This window comes from Oncorhynchus masou, chromosome 1 (genome assembly GCF_036934945.1).
Source record: "Oncorhynchus masou masou isolate Uvic2021 chromosome 1, UVic_Omas_1.1, whole genome shotgun sequence".
Classification (NCBI taxonomy): domain Eukaryota; kingdom Metazoa; phylum Chordata; class Actinopteri; order Salmoniformes; family Salmonidae; genus Oncorhynchus; species Oncorhynchus masou.
The window spans coordinates 9,094,888-9,116,525 of NC_088212.1; the positions used below are offsets into that span (position 1 = coordinate 9,094,888).

The 21,638-nt window shown below is 49.2% G+C and overlaps 1 protein-coding gene across 1 annotated transcript in view; it reads right to left on the reverse strand.

Moving 5' to 3' along the window:
* Positions 1-2,918: 2,918 nt before the first annotated feature.
* The window catches only part of si:dkey-215k6.1 (transmembrane protein 132C), a 469,509-nt gene continuing 450,789 nt past the window's right edge, over positions 2,919-21,638 (reverse strand). Inside the window, exons 6-9 of the mRNA XM_064935774.1 lie at positions 17,443-17,648; positions 15,887-16,160; positions 7,946-8,131; positions 2,919-4,167 (exon numbers count right to left, since the gene is read on the reverse strand). Coding sequence (XP_064791846.1) covers positions 2,947-4,167; positions 7,946-8,131; positions 15,887-16,160; positions 17,443-17,648 — 1,887 coding nt within the window. The 3' untranslated portion in view covers positions 2,919-2,946. The remainder of the gene's footprint in view (positions 4,168-7,945; positions 8,132-15,886; positions 16,161-17,442; positions 17,649-21,638) is intronic.

Here is a 21,638-nt window from a genome sequence, read left to right on the forward strand (position 1 = left end):
GAAACCACAGAGTTGTCCTCACACTGTCCAAATAACACTCTCTACACTTGGCTTCTTATACATGTCGTTGTTGTTGTGACATAGTTTAAAAAAAGATTGTTTCACACAGGTTGTGTGCGCTGATGATGACAACTTCAGGGTTCAAGGGCTAGGGCCAGATAGTACTGTGTTGTTGTGCATTTACTCTGAGTAGGAGGACATAATCCCAAGAGAAAAGAAGGAGCACGGACTTCCAGAAATTCACAGTTCAAAAAATGACCTTAACAGTATCTCCTGGCAATTGGGAATTGAGAGTATTGACAGCACAGGCTGTTGTGTAAGACTAGTATGCCAACATATGTCATGTTCATTTTATGAAATATGACAATTATACTCTAAAATTGCCATGATGCAAGGTTTAATTGCCATGTCTGCGAGGCAAAACAATTTCACAATACATAATATAATTTGTATGTGTATTACTTCAGACCTAAACAAATGTTGATATAAATATATAAAGACGATTACAATGAAATAAATCAATTTCTGACTCTGGAATCACTTACATGGTAGGCTATTCTATGTGACTCTGTAGTTCATGTCTGTTTCTTTGCACTGCTGTCTGGCCACATATTTGTTCAATATGTCCTCAGAGATAATGTTCTCTGTGAATTTACACTGCCCATATATCTTCACTCTCTAGCTTTACAGTCTAGAACCATTTGCAACCCTCTCCTCCTTCTTTGTTCTATTCTTTCTCTACCCAGCCTCTGTCGTCTCTTCCTGGTCACTCTCTACCCAGCCTCTGTCGTCTCTTCCTGGTCACTCTCTACCCAGCCTCTGTCGTCTCTTCCTGGTCACTCTCTACCCAGCCTCTGTCGTCTCTTCCTGGTCACTCTCTACCCAGCCTCTGTCTGTCTCTTCCTGGTCACTCTCTACCCAGCCTCTGTCTGTCTCTTCCTGGTCACTCTTCCTACCCACCCAGCCTCTGTCGTCTCTTCCTGGTCACTCTCTACTCTCTACCCAGCCTCTGTCGTCTCTTCCTGGTCACTCTCTACCCAGCCTCTGTCGTCTCTTCCTGGTCTGTCGTCTCTTCCTGGTCACTCTCTACCCAGCCTCTGTCGTCTCTTCCTGGTCACTCTCTACCCAGCCTCTGTCGTCTCTTCCTGGTCTGGTCACTCTCTCTCTACCCAGCCTCTGTCTGTCTCTTCCTGGTCACTCTCTACCCAGCCTCTGTCGTCTCTTCCTGGTCACTCTCTACCTCTGTCGTCTCTTCCTGGTCACTCTCTACCCAGCCTCTGTCGTCTCTTCCGTCTCTTCCTGGTCTCTTCCTCTACCCAGCCTCTGTCGTCTCTTCCTGGTCAGCCTCTGTCGTCTCTTCCTGGTCTACCCAGCCTCTGTCGTCTCTTCCTGGTCACTCTCTACCCAGCCTCTGTCGTCTCTTCCTGGTCACTCTCTACCCAGCCTCTGTCGTCTCTTCCTGGTCACTCTCTACCCAGCCTCTGTCGTCTCTTCCTGGTCACTCTCTACCCAGCCTCTGTCGTCTCTTCCTGGTCACTCTCTACCCAGTCTCTTCCTGGTCACTCTCTACCCAGCCTCTGTCGTCTCTTCCTGGTCACTCTCTACCCAGCCTCTGTCGTCTCTTCCTGGTCACTCTCTACCCAGCCTCTGTCGTCTCTTCCTGGTCACTCTCTACCCAGCCTCTGTCGTCTCTTCCTGGTCGTCTCTCTCTGGTCACTCCACCCAGCCTCTGTCGTCTCTTCCTGGTCACTCTCTACCCACCCTCTGTCGTCTACCCAGCCTCTCTCTTCCTGGTCACTCTCTACCCAGCCTCTCGTGTCTCTTCCTGGCCTCGTCTCTTCCTGGTCACTCTCTACCCGTCACTCTCTACCCAGCCTCTGTTCTTCTTCCTGGTCACTCTCTACCCACCCTCTGTCGTCTCTTCCTGGTCACTCTACCCAGCCTCTGTCGTCTCTTCCTGGTCACCTCTGCCTCTTGTCTCTTCCTGGTCACTCTCTACCCAGCCTCTGTCGTCTCTTCCTGGTCACTCTCTACCCAGCCTCTGTCTTCTTCCTGGTCACTCTCTACCCTCTGTCTCTTCCTGGTCCCTCTGCCTCTGTCTCTTCCTGGTCACTCTCTACCCAGCCTCTGTCATCTCTTCCTGGTCACTCTCTGTCGTCTCTTCCTGGTCACTCTCTACCCAGCCTCTGTCGTCTCTTCCTGGTCACTCTCTACCCAGCCTCTGTCGTCTCTTCCTGGTCACTCTCTACCCAGCCTCTGTCGTCCTCTGGTCTCTTCCACTCTCTACCCACCCTCTCGTCTCTTCCTGGTCACTCTCTACCCAGCCTCTGTCGTCTCTTCCTGGTCACTCTCTACCCAGCCTCTGTCGTCTCTTCCTGGTCACTCTCTACCCAGCCTCTGTCGTCGTCTCTTCCTCTTCCTACCCAGCCTCTGTCGTCTCTTCCTGGTCACTCTCTACCCAGTATCTGTCGTCTCTTCCTGGTCACTCTCTACCCAGCCTCTGTCGTCTCTTCCTGGTCACTCTCTACCCAGCCTCTCTGTCTCTTCCTGGTCACTCTCTCTGTCGTCTCTTCCTGGTCACTCTCTACCCAGTCTCTTCTGGTCAGCTCTTCCTCACTCTCTACCCAGCCTCTGTTGTCTCTTCCTGGTCACTCTCTACCCACCCTCTGTCCTCTCTTCCTGGTCACCTTCTCTCCTGTCCTCTGTCCTTCCCCATACCGACCCTCTGTCCTCTCTTCCTGGTCACTCTCTACCCAGCCTCTGTCGTCTCTTCCTGGTCACCTTCTCTCCTATCCCCTGTCCTTCCCCATACCGACCCTCTGTCCTCCCTTCCTGGTCACCTTCTCTCCTATCCCCTGTCCTTCTCTCTACCCACCTCTATATTCTCTCTACCCACCTCTCTCTTCTCTCTCTCTCTCTCTCTCTCTCTCTCTCTCTCTCTCTCTCTCACAGATTGTCTTGTAGCCTCTCCATGTAGGTTCTGATCTCTGCCGATGGACCCAGGTCCATGTCCTGGCACACCCACTTGATATCGTCCTCGTTGCCAATGAGGATGGAGTTAGTGTAGGGCCCCCCATCATCAGGCAGCACTGTGGCGAAGGAAGTGAACTTAACCCGCTTGCGCTTGGCAGCGCTGGGGGAGTTGTTGAGAGGCTCTGTCTTGCCTGCCGGATCCTTGCCGGCGCACTGCCGGGGCTCCAAGAGGGAGCGGGGGAGGGTCTGGCCATGGGTGGAGGTCCTCTGCACCTCCACATTACCCCCTCCGTTGAGCAGATACTTGCTCTCCTCGTAGCCCTCACTCCGATCAATGATGGTGGTGCACTCGTCCTGGTGCGGCGACTGGCGCTGGTCACTGTGGTGTTCCAGCAGGTCGGCCTCGTTGCCCAGCCACACCCAGTCGTGGGCGTGGTTCATGTTGCCTTGCTCCAGCGCGGGCAGCTGCTTGTGACGGTAGCGGAAGGCAAAGCTCACACAGTTGATGAGGAACACCAGGATGGCCAGGCAGAAGACCCCCAGCAGGGCGTACATGCCGATCTCCAGGTCGGATAAGCCCCGGAGGGTCTGAGAAAGGTCGCTCTCCGCGCCCCCAGGTACGTCCACCTGGGCAGGGAAGCTGGTATAGTCCACGGGGGCGTTCTGGCCCCCTGTCCCCCGGTTGTTGCCCCCACTGCTGTGCTTGTTGCCTCCAGCCCGGTGGGTGACAGCGGTCTTAGTGGTGGTGCTAGTCTTCCTCATGGCGCCCTCCTCACGGTCTGAAGCAGCATTGGTGTGCTTCCAGCTGTCCGATCCAGCCTTGTCTCCCTCCAGGCCCTTCTGTCTCTGGTCGCTGGTGCTGTTATCCAGCCCGCCCTCTCCCTCGTCCTGGCCCCTCAGCTCCACGTCGTTCTGGCCAAACTTGACCCTGACGCTGCCCACACCCATACCCAGGACACTCTTCCTCTTAGACTTCTGGCAGGTCTCGGAGATGACCATCTCCACTCGGACCAGCGGTCCCTGGCCCTCACCCTCGGCCACCACTACGGGCCAGCGCAGTGGCTGCTCCTGATAGGTGGACACCACCGCCTCATCCAGGGAGGTGGCGCTCAGCGTGAAGTCTCTGGGGTCGTAGATGTCGAGGGGAGTTACAGAGCCGTCACTGTACTGGATCCAGGCGCTGATGACAGCTTCCTGTGTGGGTTGGAGAAGCAAAGGAAGCCAAAGCAAAGGAGAGACAGAAAGAGAGAGAGGGCGAGAGAGAGACAGAGAGAGAGTGACAGAGAGAGAGACAGAGAGAGACAGAGAGAGACAGAGAGAGACAGAGAGAGAGACGGAGAGAGAGACAAGAGACAGACAAGAGAGAGAGACAGAGAGAGAGAAAGACAAGACAGAGTGAGTCACTACGACCCAGGCTCCGTTTTTCTCTTGGCCTTGGCAGCTAAAAGCCATCTCAATCTCAATGGAAAATGAATGGCCTCAGCCTCTATCAGGCCTGACAATAACATGGGGAAATATTCTGGCAAGTACCTGAATTTGGGTTGTTAAACATTCTATACAATTGTGTGATTTATAACAAAGCAAAGCCAAAAGTGTTTGTCTTCCCTCACACCTCACTAAAGTATTAATTTCCACCTATAAAAGTGTTTGTCTTCCCTAGTATTAATTTCCACCCATAAAAGAGTGTTTGTCTTCCCTAGTATTAATTTCCACCCATAAAAGAGTGTTTGTCTTCCCTAGTATTAATTTCCACCCATAAAAGTGTTTGTCTTCCCTAGTATTAATTTCCACCCATAAAAGTGTTTGTCTTCCCTAGTATTAATTTCCACCCATAAAAGTGTTTGTCTTCCCTAGTATTAATTTACACCTATAAAAGTGTTTGTCTTCCCTAGTATTAATTTACACCTATAAAAGTGTTTGTCTTCCCTAGTATTAATTTCCACATATAAAAGTGTTTGTCTTCCCTAGTATTAATTTCCACCTATAAAAGTGTTTGTCTTCCCTAGTATTAATTTCCACATATAAAAGTGAAAACTCCATTAATCTTTAATCCAGAAAGAAATGTTTAATAAGTCAGTTACAACTAAACCATCCCAGAAAAGTAATTAAGCGTCTATGTTGGAAACAACAACTTACCCCCCCCCCCCTTGATAACAGAGAGATAAATAGAAACTAAGCAATACATAAGGGAACTGCAGGTTAATAACAATTACTGTATACTGCCAATGAAAATAAAACCCTGAGATATAATTACCCAAGGCCACATGCATTTAGTACACTGTAGATCAGTATACACAGTATAGGTACCAGAGAAACTACATGAGCATCATAGATTGAGAAGGATTTCTTTCCTTGGATATGTTCACTGGAAGATGTGCCTGAGGTCTAAGCGAAATGATTTTGGATTACATTTTCAGACTACTAGAGAATGTTTAATTCATTCATTCATCCTTTAACCTGAGGCATATGTGCAGTATGTCTGTGCAAAAAAGTGGGTATGTGACCTGTATTTATACAGTAGTATTGTATCTATTGGCTCAGTACTGTGTATTACATGTATATACAGTCACAAATCCTGCTCTGAGAATTTTATTTTATTTATTTTTGATCAATTGAAAAGGGCCTTGGCATTCTCTGAGTATAACAACAATGTTTTTGACTCAACATTCGTTGTGTGAGTGTGTGTGTGTGTGTGTGTATGTATGGGGGGGGTTACGTTTGTGTGTGTGTGAACACGTACAGTGCCTTGCGAAAGTATTCGGCCCCCTTGAACTTTGTGACCTTTTGCCACATTTCAGGCTTCAAACATAAAGATATAAAACTGTATTTTTTTGTGAAGAATCAACAACAAGTGGGACACAATCAAGAAGTGGAACGAAATTTATTGGATATTTCAAACTTTTTTAACAAATCAAAAACTGAAAAATTGGGAGTGCAAAATTATTCAGCCCCTTTACTTTCAGTGCAGCAAACTCTCCAGAAGTTCAGTGAGGATCTCTGAATGATCCAATGTTGACCTAAATGACTAATGATGATAAATACAATCCACCTGTGTGTAATCAAGTCTCCGTATAAATGCACCTGCACTGTGATAGTCTCAGAGGTCCGTTAAAAGCGCAGAGAGCATCATGAAGAACAAGGAACACACCAGGCAGGTCCGAGATACTGTTGTGAAGAAGTTTAAAGCTGGATTTGGATACAAAAAAAATCCCAAGCTTTAAATATCCCAAGGAGCACTGTGCAAGCGATAATATTGAAATGGAAGGAGTATCAGACCACTGCAAATCTACCAAGACCTGGGCGTCCCTCTAAACTTTCAGCTCATACAAGGAGAAGACTGATCAGAGATGCAGCCAAGAGGCCCATGATCACTCTGGATGAACTGCAGAGATCTACAGCTGAGGTGGGAGACTCTGTCCATAGGACAACAATCAGTCGTATATTGCACAAATCTGGCCTTTATGGAAGAGTGGCAAGAAGAAAGCCATTTCTTAAAGATATCCATAAAAAGTGTTGTTTAAAGTTTGCCACAAGCCACCTGGGAGACACACCAAACATGTGGAAGAAGGTGCTCTGGTCAGATGAAACCAAAATTGAAGTTTTTGGCAACAATGCAAAATGTTATGTTTGGCGTAAAAGCAACACAGCTTATCACCCTGACCACACCATCCCCACTGTCAAACATGGTGGTGGCAGCATCATGGTTTGGGCCTGCTTTTCTTCAGCAGGGACAGGGAAGATGGTTAAAATTGATGGGAAGATGGATGGAGCCAAATACAGGACCATTCTGGAAGAGAACCTGATGGAGTCTGCAAAAGACCTGAGACTGGGACGGAGATTTGTCTTCCAACAAGACAATGATCCAAAACATAAAGCAACATCTACAATGGAATGGTTCAAAAATAAACATATCCAGGTGTTAGAATGGCCAAGTCAAAGTCCAGACCTGAATCCAATCGAGAATCTGTGGAAAGAACTGAAAACTGCTGTTCACAAATGCTCTCCATCCAACCTCACTGAGCTCGAGCTGTTTTGCAAGGAGGAATGGGAAAAGATTTCAGTCCCTCGATGTGCAAAACTGATAGAGACATACCCCAAGCGACTTACAGCTGTAATTGCAGCAAAAGGTGGCGCTACAAAGTATTAACTTAAGGGGGCTGAATAATTTTGCACGCCCAATTTTTCAGTTTTTGATTTGTTAAAAAAGTTTGAAATATCCAATAAATGTCGTTCCACTTCATGATTGTGTCCCACTTGTTGTTGATTCTTCACAAAAAAATACAGTTTTATATCTTTATGTTTGAAGCCTGAAATGTGGCAAAAGGTCGCAAAGTTCAAGGGGGCCGAATACTTTCGCAAGGCACTGTAAACCCCTAACTTTAACCCTAACCCTATACCCAAACCCCTAACTTTAACCCTAATCCTATACCCAAACCCCTAACTTTAACCCTAACCCTATACCCAACCCCTAACCCTATACCCAAACCCCTAACTTTAACCCTAACCCTAACCCTAACCTTATACCCAAACCCTAACAATAACCCTAAGCCTAACCCTAACCTTATACCCAAACCCCTAACTTTAACCCTAACCCTAACCCTATACCCAAACCCCTAACTTTAACCCTAACCCTAACCTTATACCCAAACCCCTAACTTTAACCCTAAGCCTAAAATAGCCTTTTTCCTTGTGTGTGTGTGTGTGTGTGTGTGTGTGTGTGTGTGTGTGTGTAGTGACCTGTTTGGGGCTGTGCAGCAGGTCCTGGGCGGTAGTGGTCAGTGTGTGTGTGTGTGTGTGTGTGTGTGTGTGTGTGTGTGTGTGTGTGTAGTGACCTGTTTGGGGCTGTGCAGCAGGTCCTGGGCGGTAGTGGTCAGTGTGTGTGTGTGTGTAGTGACCTGTTTGGGGCTGTGCAGCAGGTCCTGGGCGGTAGTGGTCAGTGTGTGTGTGTGTGTGTGTGTGTGTGTGTAGTGACCTGTTTGGGGCTGTGCAGCAGGTCCTGGGCGGTAGTGGTCAGTGCGATGGCCTGGTTGCTTCCTGACTGCATGTTCATGGTTATAGACGCTACCAGCTGGACCCCCAGGTCTGTGATGGTCACCTTGTCATCTTTCACCGTTAAGGTCTTCTCTGCCAGGATAGAGTCGGACAAAGGGGACAGGACCTAGCAACCACAACAACAAAAAACAACCACACTGGTTATATTGTTTTACATGGATAAAAATTTAGAATTTATTGTGTTATTTTTTATATTTATTTGGTAAATATTTTCTTATATCTTCTTGAACTGCACTGTTGGTTAAGGGCTTGTATGTAAGCATTTCACGGTAAGGTCTACACTTGTTGTATTCAGTGCATGTTACAAAGTTTGATTTGATTTGGATACCACTGTAAGAGGTTAGCGTCCCCCATCTACAGCAAGTCAGCTGGTGTCGGCGTGGTTTAGAATATGGCCCCAAACTCTCTGTCCAGCTTTACCAGTATCTCGTCTCTGTCCAATAAAATCCAAAATTCTTTAAAATATATCTTTTTTAAATTACAACTACAGCACAAAATGATATTTCTTCAGACTGCAGGGGGTTCTCTTCAGACTGCAGGGGGTTCTATTCAGACTGCAGGGGGTTCTCTTCAGACTGCAGGGGGTTCTATTCAGACTGCAGGGGGTTCTCTTCAGACTGCAGGGGGTTCTCTTCAGACTGCAGGGGGTTCTCTTCAGACTGCAGGGGGTTCTCATCAGGGGTTCTATTCAGACTGCAGGGGGTTCTCTTCAGACTGCAGGGGGTTCTATTCAGACTGCAGGGGGTTCTATTCAGACTGCAGGGGGTTCTATTCAGACTGCAGGGGGTTCTATTCAGACTGCAGGGGTTCTATCAGCAGGGGGTTCTGCAGGGGTTCTATTCAGGCTGCAGGGGTTTCTCATCAGACTGCAGGGGTTCAGGGGGTTCTTCAGACTGTTCTCTTCATGAGGGGTTCTATTCAGACTGCAGGGGGTTCTATTCAGACTGCAGGGGTTCTCATCAGACTGCAGGGGGGTTCAGGGGGTTCTATTCAGACTGCAGGGGGTTCTTTTCAGGCTGCAGGGGGTTCTCTTCAGACTGCAAGGGGTTCTCTTCAGACTGCAGGGGGTTCTCTTCAGGATGCAGGGGGTTCTCATCAGGTTGCAGGGGGTTCTCATCAGACTGCAGGGGGTTCTCATCAGGTTGCAGGGGGTTCTCTTTTGACTGCAGGGGGTTCTCTTCAGACTGCAGGGGTTCTCTTCAGACTGCAGGGGTTCTCATCAGGTTGCAGGGGGTTCTCTTCAGACTGCAGGGGGTTCTCATCAGGTTGCAGGGGGTTCTCTTCAGACTGCAGGGGTTCTCATCAGGTTGCAGGGGGTTCTCTTCAGACTGCAGGGGTTCTCATCAGGTTGCAGTGGGTTCTCTTCAGACTGCAGGGGGTTCTCTTCAGGTTGCAGGGGGTTCTCTTCAGACTGCAGGGGGTGCTATTCAGGCTGCAGGGGGTTCTATTCAGACTGCAGGGGTTCTATTCAGACTTCAGGGGTTCTCTTCAGGCTGCAGGGGTTCTCTTCAGGCTGCATGAGGTTCTATTCAGACCGCAGGGGGTTCTATTCAGACTGCAGGTGGTTCTCTTCAGGCTGCAGGGGGTTCTTTTCAGGCTGCAGGGGGTTCTCTTCAGGATGCAGGAGGTTCTCTTCAGCCTGAAGGGGGTTATTTTCAGGCTGCAGGGGGTTCTCAGACTGCAGGGGGTTCTATTCAGACTGCAGGGGTTCTCTTCAGGACTGCAGGGGTTCTCTTCAGTTATCTTCACTGCAGGGGTTCTCTTCAGACTGCAGGGGTTCTCTTCAGGCTGCAGGGGGTTCTATTCAGACTGCAGGGGTTCTCTTCAGGCTGTAGGGGTTCTATTCAGACTGCAGGTGGTTCTCTTCAGGCTGCAGGGGTTCTTTTCAGGCTGCAGGGGTTCTCTTCAGGATGCAGGGGTTCCCTTCATGCTGCAGGGGTTCTATTCAGGCTGCAGGGGGTTCTATTCAGACTGCAGGGGTTCTATTCAGGCTGCGGGGTGTTCTATTCAGACTGGGGGTTCGGGAGGTTATCTTCATGATGCAGGGGGTTCTCTTCAGGATGCAGGGTTGTTCTATTCAGGCTGCAGGGGTTCTCTTCAGGCTGCAGGGGGTTCTCTTCAGGCTGCAGGGGTTCTATTCAGACTGCAGGGGTTCTCTTCAGACTGCATGGGGTTCTCTTCAGACTGCAGGGGGTTCTATTCAGACTGCAGGGGGTTCTCTTCAGGCTGCAGGGGGTTCTATTCAGACTGCAGGGGGTTCTATTCAGACTGCAGGGGGTTCTCTTCAGGCTGCAGGGGGTTCTCTTCAGGCTGCAGGGGGTTCTATTCAGACTGCAGGGGGTTCTCTTCAGACTGCAGGGGGTTCTCTTCAGACTGCAGGGGTTCTCTTCAGACTGCAGGGGGTTCTCTTCACTGGGGGTTCTCTTCAGACTGCAGGGGTTCTCTTCAGGCTGCAGGGGGTTCTATTCAGACTGCAGGGGGCAGACTGCAGGGGGTTCTCTTCAGGCTGCAGGGGGTTCCCTTCAGGCTGCATGAGGTTCTATTCAGACCGCAGTGGGTTCTATTCAGACTGCAGGTGGTTCTCTTCAGGCTGCAGGGGGTTCTTTTCAGGCTGCAGGGGGTTCTCTTCAGGCTGTAGAGGGTTCTATTCAGACTGCAGGTGGTTCTCTTCAGGCTGCAGGGGGTTCTTTTCAGGCTGCAGGGGGTTCTCTTCAGGATGCAGGGGGTTCTTTTCAGGCTGCAGGGGGTTCTCTTCAGACTGCAGGGGGTTCTATTCAGACTGCAGGGGGTTCTCTTCAGGCTGCAGGGGGTTCTCTTCAGACTGCAGGGGGTTCTCTTCAGGCTGCAGGGGGTTCTATTCAGACTGCAGGGGGTTCTCTTCAGGCTGTAGAGGGTTCTATTCAGACTGCAGGTGGTTCTCTTCAGGCTGCAGGGGGTTCTTTTCAGGCTGCAGGGGGTTCTCTTCAGGATGCAGGAGGTTCCCTTCATGCTGCAGGGGGTTCTATTCAGAATGCAGGGGGTTCTATTCAGGCTGCGGGGTGTTCTATTCAGACTGCAGGGGGTTCTCTTTCAGGTTATCTTCTGCAGGGGTTCTCTTCAGGATGCAGGGTTGTTCTATTCAGGCTGCAGGGGTTCTCTTCAGGCTGCAGGGGGTTCTCTTCAGGCTGCAGGGGGTTCTATTCAGACTGCAGGGGTTCTCTTCAGACTGCAGGGGGTTCTATTCAGACTGCAGGGGTTCTCTTCAGGCTGCAGGGGGTTATATTCAGACTGCAGGGGTTCTATTCAGACTGCAGGGGGTTCTCTTCAGGCTGCAGGGGGTTCTCTTCAGGCTGCAGGGGTTCTATTCAGACTGCAGGGGTTCTATTCAGACTGGGTTCTATTCAGACTGCAGGGGTTCTCTTCAGACTGCAGGGGGTTCTATTCAGACTGCAGGGGGTTCTCTTCAGGCTGCAGGGGGTTCTATTCAGACTGCAGGGGTTCTCTCTTCAGGCTGACTGCAGGGGTTCTATTCAGACTGCAGGGGTTCTCTTCAGACTGCAGGGGGTTCTCTTCAGGCTGCAGGGGGTTCTATTCAGGCTGCAGGGGGTTCTGTTCAGATTGCAGGGGGTTCTATTCAGGCTGCGGGGTGTTCTATTCAGACTGCAGGGGGTTCTCTTCAGGCTCCGGGAGGTTATCTTCATGATGCAGGGGGTTCTCTTCAGGATGCAGGGTTGTTCTATTCAGGCTGCAGGGGGTTCTCTTCAGGCTGCAGGGGGTTCTCTTCAGGCTGCAGGGGGTTCTATTCAGACTGCAGGGGGTTCTCTTCAGGCTGCAGGGGGTTCTCTTCAGACTGCAGGGGGTTCTATTCAGACTGCAGGGGGTTCTCTTCAGGCTGCAGGGGGTTATATTCAGACTGCAGCGGGTTCTATTCAGACTGCAGGGGGTTCTCTTCAGGCTGCAGGGGGTTCTCTTCAGGCTGCAGGGGGTTCTATTCAGACTGCAGTGGGTTCTATTCAGACTGCAGGGGGCTCTCTTCAGACTGCAGGGGGTTCTCTTCAGACTGCAGGGGGTTCTCTTCAGGCTGCAGGGGGTTCTATTCAGACTGCAGGGGTTCTCTTCAGGCTGTAGGGGGTTCTATTCAGACTGCAGGGGGTTCTCTTCAGACTGCAGGGGGTTCTCTTCAGACTGCAGGGGGTTCTATTCAGGCTGCAGGGGGTTCTCTTCAGACTGCAGGGGGTTCTCTTCAGGCTGCAGGGGGTTGTATTCAGACTGCAGAGGGTTCTATTCAGACTGCAAGGGGTTCTATTCAGACTGCAGGGGGTTCTCTTCAGGCTGCATGGGGTTCTCTTCAGGCGGCAGGGGGTTCATATACTTCAGTGGCCACTTCCTGTCTGTCTCACACTCACCAGCCATACTGTATACTTAAACATGTCAACATTCAATCGAGACAATTTAGCCTAAATAATAGACAGGGACCAGAGATTAGGAACAGCATTTAACAAAATTGCTGTGTGCCAGAAGACAGCTGAATGTGATTGGTGTAAAAAGATATCGGGGAACAAACATGTCAGAGTCAAGCTGATTCCCCTCACCACCACGACAGGCCGCCCCTTGTTGATTGACACCACTGGGACTTCTCTCTCCGTGTGAGCGAGAAAGAGAGAGAGGAGGTAGTGGGAGAGGGAGAAGGAGAAATTGAAACATCAAAACATCTGGAGAGTCCTGACGGCTTATAGCCACAGCAACGAGGGACGACTCAGTAGAAATTCCCATCCCAAGTCTTTGGAGTTTCAATTACATTGGTGTTAGAGAGCCATCTGTGGGATTTGAGGCTCCGGTCCCTGGCTGGATGGGTGTGACACACACCCAGATGTTTCTAGAAACTGTTACACTCCCCAGCTACCTCCTTAAACACACTTCTCACTGGGCACAGACATCAATTCCACATCTATTCCACGATTCAACCAGTGTGATTCAACCAGTGTGATTCAACCAGTGCGATTCAATCAACGTTAATTGCCTTTGCGTACTTGTTCATCGTCACGCAATTTAATTTGAGCTGCAAAATCACTTCTGAAGACTTAGGTGAGCATGCGGTCACACACACACACACACACACACAGACACACACACACACACACACACACACACACACACACACACACACACACACACACACACACACACACACACACACACACACACACACACACACACACACACACACAAACAAACAAAACACACAGGCAAAGGAACAGCAGATATGCTAACACATAAAAGTAGTTTGAAGTGTTGTCGTCCCTCGCTGAGAGAATGTAATTAGGACGATGGATGGGACGTGTGACGTCATCTTTACATGGGCCAATGGCAAAGGGGCTTCTGGTGTGACAGCTAAACGACTGGAAGCTGTTTTGTCGCCTTCATTTATTTATTCTTTGCTGGTCGTATTGTCTTATTGAAAAGCGGTAATGAGGCTGTACTCGCAGCGTTATACCATCACCAGTGAGATTACAGCCCAAATCTGACAGCTAATTGAGTTCGTAATGATGCTGTGTGAGAGCTTATGGCTGCCGTGCTGTAAGGGAATGAATCAACATGGCTATGTTTGTGGGGGGGGGGGGGGCCTTCAATCTGATTTTTGATGTGGGAATAATGCCATTACTCCACAAAAAAATAATTATATGCAAATATAAACAGACAGCTGATGTTTTGGAAAGGAACTGGTATACAGGAAACTGCCAAAATAAAGGAAACACCAACATAGTGTCTTCGTAATGCATTGTGCCGCCACGAGCCAGAACGCTTTTAATGCGCCTTGGCATAGATTCTACAGGTGTCTGGACCTCTATTGGAGGGATAGAACATCATTCTTCCATGAGAAATTCCATAATTTGGTGTTTTGTTGATGGTGGTGGAAAATGCTGCCTCAGGCACCACTCCAGAATTTACCATAAATGTTCAATTGGGGTAAAATGTGGTGACTGAGACGACCACGGTTGGAAACTGAGACGACCATGGCTATTGACTGAGACGGCCATGGTTGGAGACTGAGACAACCATGGCTGGAGACTGAGACGACCATGGCTGGAGACTGAGGCGACCATGGTTGGTGACAGAGACGACCATGGCTGGAGACTGAGGCGACCATGGTTGGAAACTGAGATGACCATGGCTATTGACTGAGACAACCATGGCTGGAGACTGAGACGGCCATGGTTGGAGACTAAGACGGCCATGGTTGGTGACTGAGACGACCATGGTTGGAGACTGAGACGACCATGGCTGGAGACTGAGACAACCATGGCTGGAGACTGAGACGGCCATGGTTGGAGACTGAGACGGCCATGGTTGGTGACAGAGACGACCATGGTTGGAAACTGAGGCGACCATGGCTGGAGACTGAGGCGACCATAGTTGGTGACAGAGACGACCATGGCTGGAGACTGAGGCGACCATGGCTGGAGACTGAGGCAACCATGGTTGGCTGGAGACCATGGCTATTGACTGAGACGGCCATGGTTGGAGACTGAGACAACCATGGCTGGAGACTGAGACGACCATGGCTGGAGACTGCGCATGGTTGGTGACAGAGGCGACCATGGCTGGAGACTGAGACGACCATGGCTGGAGACTGAGACGACCATGGCTGGTGTCTGAGACGACCATGGCTGGTGACTGAGACGGCCATTGTTGGTGACTGACGGTTCCCTGCAGATCTCATTCACTGGTTAAGTCTACAAAGTGTCACTCTCAGATCTGGTTTGGACGGCATGGTCTCTGTGTAGCGGAAGATGTTTTGGGAACCACGCTGAGGGTGGGGAGGCCCAAGCTTTAGCTCAGTGGGCTAAGTGTGTACCTGGATGGGGATGAGGCCTAGGCTTTAGCTCAGTGGGCTAAGTGTGTACCTGGATGGGGATGAGGCCTAGGCTTTAGCTCAGTGGGCTCAGTGTGTACCTGGATAGTGGTGATGCCCAGGCTTTAGCTCAGTGGGCTCAGTGGGTACCTGGATGGGGATGAGGCCTAGGCTTTAGCTCAGTGGGCTCAGTGTGTACCTGGATAGTGGTGATGCCCAGGCTTTAGCTCAGTGGGCTAAGTGTGTACCTGGATGGGGATGAGGCCAGGCTTTAGTTCAGTGGGCTAAGTGTGTACCTGGATAGTGGTGATGCCCAGGCTTTAGCTCAGTGGGCTAAGTGTGTACCTGGATAGTGGTGATGCCCAGGCTTTAGCTCAGTGGGCTAAGTGTGTACCTGGATAGTGGTGATGCCCAGGCTTTAGCTCAGTGGGCTCAGTGGGTACCTGGATGGTGGTGATGCCCAGGCTTTAGCTCAGTGGGCTCAGTGGGTACCTGGATAGTGGTGATGCCCAGGCTTTAGCTCAGTGGGCTCAGTGGGTACCTGGATAGTGGTGATGCCCAGGCTTTAGCTCAGTGGGCTCAGTGGGTACCTGGATAGTGGTGATGCCCAGGCTTTATCTCAGTGGGCTCAGTGGGTACCTGGATAGTGGTGATGCCCAGGCTTTAGCTCAGTGGGCTCAGTGTGTACCTGGATAGTGGTGATGCACAGGCTTTAGCTCAGTGGGCTCAGTGGGTACCTGGATAGTGGTGATGCCCAGGCTTTAGCTCAGTGGGCTCAGTGGGTACCTGGATAGTGGTGATGCCCAGGCTTTAGCTCAGTGGGCTCAGTGTGTACCTGGATAGTGGTGATGCCAGGCTTTAGCTCAGTGGGCTCAGTGGGTACCTGGATAGTGGTGATGCCCAGGCTTTAGCTCAGTGGGCTCAGTGGTACCTGGATAGTGGTGATGCCCAGGCTTTAGCTCAGTGGGCTCAGTGTGTACCTGGATAGTGGTGATGCACAGGCTTTAGCTCAGTGGGCTCAGTGGGTACCTGGATAGTGGTGATGCCCAGGTCCTTGCCCATCAGGACGCGTCCCTCCAGCAGCCGGGCAATGCGCGGGTCTTCCACCTTCAGGTAGTCCAGAACCAGGTCTGTGATGTCTGCCTGCCAGTCCACCCCCAGCATGTAGACTAGCTCCCCGCCAGGGGCTGCTGGCTCCGCTACAAAGTGGGTGAGCACCCTCACCAGGGCATACTGGTACTGTAGCGTGCAGCCTTTGCCCTTCCTCTCATCATCCTCGTCATCCTCACTGTCGCGGGTGGGCCTACGGAGGGGGAAGAGGGACATAGAGATGTTGGTCATGAACCAACTGCCCCTGCAGCACATGTTATTCATGCTAATACCAGCAGGCTGGCAAAACATTCACCCACTGGATTAGCCTTAGCCTGTTCAAAAAGCACAGGATTGATGTTGTCTAGAATCTTCACTCCACAGCATCTGGAGTTTCTGCCGTTTTTTTCAGCTCTGTGTAATGGAATGAAGCTGAAAAACCACTTACAAAACCTATGTGAGCACACACATCTTTTAACAACCCCCCCCCTACCACCACCACCCTCCTTGTGTCTAAAACACTGGTGAGATTACAGGAATCCTGCCCCATTTCCCAGAGGGCTAGGCGCCTCGGTGTGGTGACTGGTGGGGGGGCCGTCTTTAAAGGCAGGGGAACAAAAATTGGCCAAATTGAAAAATGGGCCCTGCAGAGAAAATGAAGGTCCTTGGCTGGGCAGGCAGACAGACAGACAGGCAGACAGACAGGCAGACAGACAGACATCGGTGGTAACAACAGCAGCACCCTCCTCCCCTCACACCGCGGGCTCCAAATGGAATCACATGACAGAGCAACATGAAATGGAACCTTGAGAGCGAGACCATGACTTGTACTTGCGACTAAATGGGGAAAGAAGGCGTCCAATGTTTCAATGAGCCATGGCTTGACAGATGTATTCAGTAAGCCGATGCCTACCCTGCTGTAGGTGCATGCATGTCAGTAGCTGTGAGCAGTGAGTGATGCAAGAATATGACCTAATAATAGTCGTCCTTAGTAACAGCTGTATCAGTCAAAACCTTGACCTGACAGGAAATAGCAGGAAGTGCTGGCTTCTTTTCCATAATGTTGTTTCACCCTTACTACCCACATCCTGCAGTAGAAAATAAAGCCCTATACACACACCATGCCCAATACAACACATAATTTCCCAAACCCACATGCAGGTAAAACAGAATAGTACATGGAACAGGAATACACAATCATATGCACCATATTTCCCTCCCTCCCTCCCTCCCTCCCTCCCTCCCTCCCCTCTCTCTCTCTCTCTCTCTCTCCCCCTCTCTCTCCACCTCTCTCCCTCTCTCTTTCCCCCTCTCCCCTCTCTCCCCCTCTCTCTCTCTCTCCTCTCTCTCTCTTTCTCTCTCTCCCCCTCTCCCTCTCTCTCTCTCTCTCTCTCTCTCTCTCTCTCTCTCTCTCTCTCTCTCTCTCCCCTCTCTCTCTCTCTTTCTCTCTCTTTTCACCTCCCTCTCTCTCTCTCTCTCTTTCTCTCTCTTTTCACCTCTTGTTGGAAAAGATGGGCACCCTCCATCCTTTGACCTGGCTGAGTTCTGTGTCAGACACGTCCATCTGCAGGGGCAGACGAGGCACCCACACAGTCAGCTCCAGCTGGGTGCTCAGGTACAGGTAGGTGAAGTTGACCATCAGAGACTGTCTACCACGCATCTCCTTCCCATTCACCAGCACTGTATCACAGCCAGGAGACACCTGAGAGGGCACAAAGCAGAGTCCTGGCGGTTATGAGTGGGCGTGTGTGTGTGTGTGTGTGTGTGTGTGTGTGTGTGTGTGTGTGTGTGTGTGTGTGTGTGTGTGCGTGTGTGTGTGTGTGTGCGTGCGTGCGCGCGCGTGTGTGTGTGTGCAGCGTGTTTGTGACATGAGTACATTAATAATCAGTATGAGCAGTACATTAAGAATCAGTATGGCCCGTGTGCACTGTGTGTGTGTGTATGAACGCATGAGTGTGTGACCTTTTGTGGCTTTCAAGCCCCACGTTTGTGGTGGTGTGTCCGCTGTAGCATGATGGGTGTTTTTCTACAGGCCTCAGGAAGAATCAGTATGAACAGTACAATAAGAATCAGTAGCAGTAAGAATCAGTATGAGCAGCACAATAAGAATCAGTATGAGCAGTACATTAAGAATCAGTATGAGCAGTACAATAAGAATCAGTATGAGCAGTACATTAAGAATCAGTATGAGCAGTACAATAAGCAGTATACAGTAATAAGAATCAGTATGAGCAGTACAATAAGAATCAGTATCAGCACATTAATAATCAGCATGAGCAGTACAGTAAGAATCAGTATGAGCAGTACATTAAGAATCAGTATGAGCAGTACAATAAGAATCAGTATGCAGCAATAAGAATCAGTATGACAGCACATTAAGAATCAGTATGAGCAGTACATTAAGAATCAGTATGAGCAGTACATTAAGAATCAGTATGAGCAGTACATTAAGAATCAGTATGAGCAGTACATTAAGAATCAGTATGAGCAGTACATTAAGAATCAGTATGAGCAGTACAGTACAATAAGAATCAGTATGAGCAGTACAATAAGAATCAGTATGCAGTACACCTTGCATGGATGCCTCTTGGAATTTCCACACAGCATTTCACCTGTCACAGTACAATCGGTTTCTGAATCACAGTACAATACAGCATTTCACCTGTCACAGTACATTAAGAATCAGTTGAGCAGTACATTGAATCACACACAGCATTTCACCTGTCACAGTACAATCGGTTTCTGAATCACAGTACATTAAGAACAGCATTTCACCTGTCACCAACGGTTTCTGAATCACACACAGCATTTCACCTGTCAGCCAACGGTTTCTGAATCACACAATAAGAATCACAGCATTTCACCTGTCACCAACGGTTTCATTGAATCACACACAGCATTTCACCTGTCACCAAGCGGTTTCTGAATCCCACACACAGCATTTCACCTGTAACCAACGGTTTCTGAATCACACACACAGCATTTCACCTGTCACCAACGGTTTCTGAATCACACACAGCATTTCACCTGTCACCAACGGTTTCTGAATCACACACAGCATTTCACCTGTCACCAACGGGTTCTGTCACACACAGCATTTCACCTGTCACCATTTCACGGTTTCTGAACACAATTCTCAACTTTTACCAACTTTTCTGAATCACACAGCATTTCACCTGTCACCAATTTTTTTGAATCAACACAGCATTTCACCTGTAGTTTTTTTCAAAGCATTTGACCTTCAAAATGAATCATTTTTCCATGTGTTCCGAATTCAAGCATTTCATCACACGGTGAGATCCTGGGTGAATCACACACAGCATTTTGCATTTGAATCCTCAGCTAATGGTAACCAACGGTTAGGATTGGTGAGGGGAATCCGATTCTAGATCTGAACCAAGGGGAAACGTTAACCCAGAGCAACAACAGAACAGTGTGAAGAGAAGGATGGGAATGATCAAGTGCCATTCACCCAAAAGGCTGTCGTGATCACAGTACATGCAATACTCAGGCACACACTTTACTCCAACGGGATCGTTTAAGAAGGATAACATAATGGGTGGAAACTATCTATGTTCAATAATGAGGAATATTTTTTTATGCTGATGACTAAATTATAGAATGTTGTGAATGTTACATGCCTCACACCTGCTGAGATTGAAAACAAGTCCTGCTGAGATTGAAAACAAGTCCTGCTGAGATTGAAAACAAGTCCTGCTGAGATTTAAAACAAGTCCTGCTGAGATTTAAAACAAGTCCTGCTGAGATTGAAAACAAGTCCTACTGAGATTGAAAACAAGTCCTACTGAGATTGAAAACAAGTCCTGTACTGAGATTGAAAATAAGTCCTGCTGAGATTGAAAACAAGTCCTGCTGAGAATGAAAACTAGTCCCTGCTGAGATTGAAAACAAATCCTGCTGAGATAGAGGCTGTCCTAATATGGACACCGTGCAGTCTTGACCAGCCCAGATGAGGAAGCATAGATTTGTAATTTTCGATTCCACCCTAATCTAACTCGGTGCTCCCCAGTGATCACGTTGGCATTTGAGACAATTTTCCACACGTTACCTGAAATTAGACAATGTCCTAGTTGTTGATTATGGCATTCGATCTGCCTCCTCCCATTTTAGTCCTTCACTCCCCCGAACAAGTTCTTGACCTCTCTCAAACATCATCTTTCTTTCTCCTCCCTGCTTTGTCCTCCCTCTCGATCTCTCTATCTCTGATGTGATGATAGATTAATGTGGCCTTGGATACTTAATGACACCGTGGTGGTTAACATTAGCGGCAGTGGTTCGTTGACGTGGGATACACGCCGAACCGTGTCAGAGCTTGGGCGGTCAGCTGCCACCTCTACTCGGCATTGACTTCACGGTCCATTCAATGCTGTGTGAACATCTCATTCTCGGGGTCAGGGAAGGGACACTCGGGAGAGAGCAGTCCGTTTCAGATAATCACCTCTCTGTTAGAGCAGTGAAGCATGTTGAAATAACAAGGAGAGGAGAGGGTAATTCTATCCTAAACATGTCTGTGTGTCTGTGTGTGTCTGTGTCTGTGTCTGTGTGTGTGTGTGTGTGTGTGTGTGTGTCTGTGTCTGTGTCTGTGTGTGTGTGTGTGTGTGTGTGTGTGTGTGTGTGTGTGTGTGTGTGTCTGTGTGAACATCTGTGCTGTGTGTGTGTGTGTGTGTGTGTGTGTGCAGTGTGCATGTGTGTGTGTGTGTGTGTGTCCTAAACATGTCTGTGTGTGTGTCTGTGTGTGTGTGTGTGTGTGTGTGTGTGTGTGTGTGTGTGTGTGTGTGTGTGTGTGTGTGTGTGTGTGTGTGTGTGTGTGTGTGTGTGTGTGTGTGTGTGTGTGTGTGTGTGTGTGTGTGTGTGTGTGTGTGTGTGTGTGTGTGTGTGTGTGTGTGTGTCTGTGTGTGTGTGTGTGTGTGTGTGTGTGTGTGTGTGTGTGTGTGTGTGTGCGTGCACATGTTGCGTGACTTCCAGAGGAGGCTGGTGGGAGGAGCTATAGGATGACAGTCTCATTGTAATGGCTGGAATGTCATAAATGGAACTGAGTCAAACATGTGGTTTCCATATGTTTCATGTGTTTGATAACGTTCCATTGATTCCATTCCGGTCATTAGATGGAGACTGTCCTCCTATAGCTCCCCCCACCAGCCTCCTCTGGTGACTTCAGCGACTCCTGAAGTCACCAGAGGAATCAGAGCGGAAAGCGAAAAATAATTTAGCGCGGACAGCAGTGAAACAATGGGAGATATCCTTCGAGTGTCTCGCGTGGATAGTAAAACAAAGCCTTGATGAATCGTTCTACAAGAGCAATTGCTCGCAATTTACAATCTGATAAGACCAACTCTATTCAGCAAAAAAAAAAACACACGACAACGTTCATTCCCTCACTCTCACGTGTATCTCACTGAACACGCAGACGGCAATCAGAATCTGATCTCCCGTGGGTGATTTAATTACTGTGCTTCGCATTTCCACAATTAAGACACAGAGGAGGAGATCTGATAAGAAGCTTGTGTCTCTGCCTCTCATCCTCCTAGTTGCTTATCACCACCGCTCTCCCTCCACGTCTCCCTCAGTCCGTCAGTCCCTCTAACACTGGACTTGTTATCATCAAAGAGACTTGCTTTCCTCTCTGTCAATCTTTTTCTCTCGCTCTCTTTCTCCCACCACCCATTTTCTC